The 5,705-nt window shown below is 59.0% G+C and overlaps 1 protein-coding gene across 1 annotated transcript in view; it reads right to left on the bottom strand.

The window, feature by feature from the left end:
* Positions 1–5,705, bottom strand: part of LOC119696550 (cyclic AMP-dependent transcription factor ATF-6 beta-like) — a 22,215-nt gene extending 16,510 nt beyond the window's left edge. The window contains exons 1-5 of the mRNA XM_038126292.1: positions 5,674–5,705; positions 3,875–4,030; positions 3,050–3,152; positions 1,886–2,114; positions 632–909 (exon numbers count right to left, since the gene is read on the bottom strand). Of these exons, the coding sequence (XP_037982220.1) occupies positions 632–909; positions 1,886–2,114; positions 3,050–3,152; positions 3,875–3,977 (713 nt within the window). The 5' untranslated portion in view covers positions 3,978–4,030; positions 5,674–5,705. The remainder of the gene's footprint in view (positions 1–631; positions 910–1,885; positions 2,115–3,049; positions 3,153–3,874; positions 4,031–5,673) is intronic.

The raw sequence follows: 5,705 nt of genomic DNA on the forward strand, positions 1-5,705 counted from the left end.
CGACTTTGGGGACACCCAAGAGGTGGCGCTGAGTGGGATGGGGAGGGGGGTGGGTGGCCATGATGATGTCATGATTGGGCGGCCGTGATGTCACGAGGCAATGGATGATGTCATCAATCAACTGTTGACTCCACGACCCAAACAATGAGCCCAAATCCCAACCGTTGACCCCAACACCCAACCGTTGACCCCAACACCCAACCATTGACCCCAACACCCAATGGATGACCCCAACACCCAACCGTTGACCCCAACACCCAGCCATTGACCCCAACACCCAACCGTTGACACCATGACCCAACCCTTGACCCCATGACCCAACCCTTGACCCCAACACCCAATGGATGATGCCGACACTCAACCGTTGACCCCAACACACAACCGTTGACCCCAACACCCAACCATTGACCCCAACACCCAACCATTGACTTCATGACCCAACCATTGTCCCCAACACCCAACCATTGTCCCCATGACCCAACCATTGACCCCAACACCCAACTGTTGTCCCCATGACCCAACCATTGTCCCCATGACCCAACCGTTGACCCCAACACCCAACCATTGACCCCATGACTCAACCATTGACCCCAACACCCAACCACGGACCCCACAATGACAAGCCCCCAACCTGGGTGCCCCAGGGCCACCACCAAGGGCTGTTGGGTGAAGGACACCACCACGGGCCACCACCAGCCCTTCAGGGCCACCAGTGGGGTGACTCAGGGGTGACAGGGAGGTGACACGGAGGTGGCACTCACCCTCCCAAGGACAGCCGTAGAGCTCGAGGCGCAGGCAGACGCTCATGGCGCGCGGCGCCCGCGGGTACACCCGGAGCGCCCGGGCCACCGGCGCCGGGGACAGGTCCTTCAGCACCACCCCCTCGGGGTCCTCGTTGCCACCGATCACCTGAGGTGACACCAACCGCGGCCGGTGGCACCCAAGGGTGGCGTCAGCCCAGGGGATCCCGAGGATTTCTCGGGATCTGTCACAGCCCGAAGTCCCCAGGGTGTCCCCGAGGTCCGTGATGGCCCTAGGTCCGCAATGTCCCCAAAGTGCCCAGGGTGTCCCCAAGGCTGCCGATGGTCTCGGCTCCACGTTGTCCCCAAGGCCCCTTTGATGTCCCCAAGGTCCCCTCGATGTCCCCAAATATCCCTCCAATGTTCTCAATGTCCCCAATATTCTCAGTGTCTCCAATGTCCCCAATGTCCCCAATGTCCCCAATCCCCCAATGTCCCCAATGTCCCCAATGTCCCCAAATCCCCCCAACGTCCCCAATGTCCCCTCAATGTCCCAATCTTCCCAACGCCCCCAAATCCCCTCAACGTCCCCAAATCCTCCTGACGTCCCCAATGTCCCCAACACCCCCAATGTCCCCAAATCAACACCCCCCCCAACATCTCCAATGTCCCCAACACCCCAATCTTCCCAACGTCCCCAAATCCCCCTGACGTCCCCAATGTCCCCAAATCCCCCAATTTCCCCAACATCCCCAAATCCCCCCAATCCCCCCAATGTCCCAAATGTCCCCAACACCCCCAATGTCCCCAAATCAACCCCCCCAACATCCCCAATGTCCCCAACACCCCAATCTTCCCAATGTCCCCAAATCCCCCCGACGTCCCCAATGTCCCCAACACCCCCAATGTCCTCAAATCAACACCCCCCAACGTCCCCAATGTCCCCAACACCCCAATCTTCCCAACGTCCCCAAATCCCCCTGACGTCCCCAATGTCCCCAACACTCCCAATGTCCCCAATCCCCCCGACGACCCCAACGTCCCCAAATCCCCCGACGTCCCCAATGTCCCCAACACCCCCAACGTCCCCAAATCACCCCCCCCCCCCGGATGTCCCCAAGCCCCGGCGACGTCCCCAAGGCCACCTCGGCTCCCCAGCGGTCCCTCCAGCGCAGCCAGCGGCGCCGGTCGCGGCTGTAGCGCAGCCGGTACTGCCGGGCGAACTCGCGGCCGTGTCCCCCCGCGTGGCGTCCCTGCGTCCCCACCAGCGTCACCAGGTGCAGCCGGCCCAGGTCCACCTCCAGGAACTCCTGCTCGGCCGGGAACACCGGCCCCGCCGGGCACCAGGCGCCGTCCCCGTCGCTGCGGCCCAGCCTGGGGACGCACGGGGACATCTGGGGACACTTGGGGACGTTTGGGGACATTTGGGAATTGGGGGGTACCCAGGGGATTTGGGGATTTTGGGGGTTTGGGGGACACCCAGGGGACATTTTTGGGGATGCTCAGGGGAATTGGGGGGCACCTAGGGGATTTGGGGACTTTGGGGGTTTGGGGACACCCAGGGGACATTTTTGGTGACGCTCAGGGGACCCATTGTACTTGTCCATGCTGGTTTATACTGGTTTATACTGGTTTATACCAGTCCATACTGGTCCATACTGGTTTATACCAGTCCATACTGGCCCGTACTGGTCCATACTGGTTTATACTGGTCCATACTGGTCCATACTGGTTTATACTGGCCCATACTGGTTTATACTGGTTTATACCAGTCCATACTGGCCCGTACTGGTCCATACTGGTTTAAACTGGTCCATACTGGTTTATACTGATCCACACTGGTTTATACCAGCCCATACTGGTTTATACTGGTTTATACTGGTCCCTACTGGTTTATACCAGTCCATACTGGCCCGTACTGGTCCATACTGGTCCATACTGGTCCATACTGGTTTATACCAGTCCATACTGGTCTGTACTGGTCCATACTGGTTTATACTGGTCCATACTGGTCCATACTGGCCCATACTGGTCCATACTGGTCCATACTGGTCCATACTGGTCCGTACTGGTCCATACTGGTTTATACTGGTCCGTACTGGTCCATACTGGTTTATACTGGCCCATACTGGTTTATACTGGTTTATACCAGTCCATACTGGTCCATACTGGTCCATACTGGTTTATACTGGCCCATACTGGTTTATACTGGTCTATACTGGTCTGTACTGGTCTGTACTGGTCCATACTGGTTTATACTGGCCCATACTGGTTTATACTGGTCTATACTGGTCTGTACTGGTGCGTACCGGCCGTGGCGGGCGGCGGTGGAGTCGGACCAGGCGCTGGAGGCCGAGAGGCGAAAGTCGGGGATGGTGCCGTCCTCCATGCCCAGAGCGAAGCGACAGCGGCCTGGGGACAGCCAGGGGACACTGGGGACACTGGGGGGACTGGGGACACTGGGGATGGCCAGGGGACACTGGGGACAGCCAGGGGACACTGGGGACAGCGGGGACACTGGGGACACTGGGGATGGCCAGGGGACACTGGGGACAGACAGGGGACACTGGGGACTCTGGGGACAGCCAGGGGACACTGGGGACACTGGGGACACTCAAGATGGTCAGGAGACATTGGGGACATTGGGGACAGCCAGGGGACATTGGGGACAGCGGGGACAGCCAGGGGACACTGGGGACACTCGGGATGGTCAGGAGACATTGGGGACACTGGGGACACTGGGGACAGCCAGGGGACATTGGGGACAGTGGGGACACTGGGGACACTGGGGACATTGGGGACACTGGGGATGGCCAGGGGACATTGGGGACATTGGGGACAGTGGGGACAGCGGGGACAGCGGGGACACTGGGGACATTGGGGACACTGGGGATGGCCAGGGGACATTGGGGACATTGGGGACAGTGGGGACAGCGGGGACAGCGGGGACACTGGGGACATTGGGGACACTGGGGATGGCCAGGGGACATTGGGGACATTGGGGACACTGGGGACACTGGGGACACTGGGGACAACTGGGGACACTGGGGACATTGGGGACAGCCAGGGGACATTGGGGGCAGCCAGGGGACATTGGGGGATTGGGGACATTTGGGGACGCTGGGGACACTCACCCAGGTCCAGCGCTGTCCCCTCGGTCCCCTCTGTCCCCCGCGGGGTCCCCTCGGCCACCCCGGCCAGCAGCAGGAGGGGGAGGGGCAGCGGCAGCGCCACCATGGCCCCGCCCCCAGCCCGGGGATACTGGGAGCACTGGGAGGGACTGGGGGAGACTGGGAATGGAGAGGGAATGAACTGGGATGGACTGGGAGGGACTGGGAGGGACTGGGATGGACTGGGAGGGACTGGGAGGGACTGGGATGGACTGGGAGGGAATGGGAGGGACTGGGAGAGACTGGGAGGGACTGGGATGGACTGGGATGGACTGGGAATGAACTGGGAATGAACTGGGATGAACTGGGATGGACTGGGAGGGACTGGGATGGACTGGGATGGACTGGGAATGAACTGGGAATGAACTGGGATGAACTGGGATGGACTGGGAGGGACTGGGACAGACTGGGAATGAACTGGGAGGGACTGGGAATGAACTGGGAATGAACTGGGATGAACTGGGAGGGAACTGGGATGGACTGGGAGGGACTGGGATGAACTGGGATTGGACTGGGATCAAACTGGGATGGACTGGGATGGACCAGGAGGGACTGGGATGAACTGGGATGGACTGGGATGGACTGGGATGGACCAGGAGGGACTGGGATGAACTGGGATGGACTGGGATCAAACTGGGATGGACTGGGATGGACTGGGATGGAACTGGGATGGACTGGGATGAACTGGGATGGACTGGGATGGACTGGGATGGACTGGGATGGACTGGGAGGGACTGGGAGCACTGGGAGCCCCCCCAGCAGCTGTTCCCAGAATCCTTTGCTGGAATTTCCCCCCCCTCCCCTCCTCCCACAACAGCTGCAGAGGGGGTGTGGCCTCACCCCGGTCCCGCCTCCTCATTTGCATAGAGATAAATATTCATTAACCTCCATTTAAAACCAGCCGGGGGGGGGGGGGGGGGGGACAAAATCGGCACCAAACGCCCCAAAATTCCCCCCAAAATTCCTAAAATTCCCCTCGGCCTCCCCCAGATTCCCGAAATCGCCCCAAATTCCCCCAAAATTTCACAAACTCCCGCAAACCCTCCCAAAATCCCCCCCAAACTCCCCAAAATTCCCCAAATCTCCCCACAATTACCCAATATCCCCCCAAATTCCCCCCGAAACTCCCCCAAATTCCCCCCAAATCCCAAATTCCCCCCCCAATTCCCTCCAACATTCCCAAATTTCCCCCAAATCCCCCCAAATCTCCCCAAATCCCCCCAAAATCCCCAAATTTACCCCCAACTTCCCCCAATTTCCCACAAAATCCCCCCAAAACTCCCAAAATTCCCAAATTTTGCCCCCAACCACCCCCCTAAAACTTCCAAATCCCACCAAACTCCCCCCAAAATCCCCAATTTCCCCCCAAATTTCCCCAAATCCCCAAATTTCCCCCCGATTCCCCCCAATTTCCCACAAAATCCCCCAAAATTCCCAAATTTTCCCCCAAATCGCCCCCAAACTCTCAAATTCCCCCAAAATCCCCCCAAAAATTCCCAATTTCCCCCCAAATCCCCCCAAAATTCCCAAATTTTTCCCCCAAACTCTCAAATTCCCCCCAAAATCCCCAAATTTCTCCCAAATTTCTCCCCAAACCCCCACAAAATCCCCCCAAATCCCCCAAAATCCCCAAATTTCTCCCAAATTTCTCCCCAAACCCCCCAAAATCCCCCCCCAAAACACCCCCCTAAAACTCCCAAATCCCCCCAAAATTCCCAATTTTCCCCCAAATTCCCAAATTTCCCCCCCTGCCCGGTTCCCACCGCTCTCCTCGGCTCCTCCCGGGCGCTCCCGA

This window comes from Motacilla alba, unplaced genomic scaffold (genome assembly GCF_015832195.1).
Source record: "Motacilla alba alba isolate MOTALB_02 unplaced genomic scaffold, Motacilla_alba_V1.0_pri HiC_scaffold_34, whole genome shotgun sequence".
In the NCBI taxonomy this organism is placed as follows: domain Eukaryota; kingdom Metazoa; phylum Chordata; class Aves; order Passeriformes; family Motacillidae; genus Motacilla; species Motacilla alba.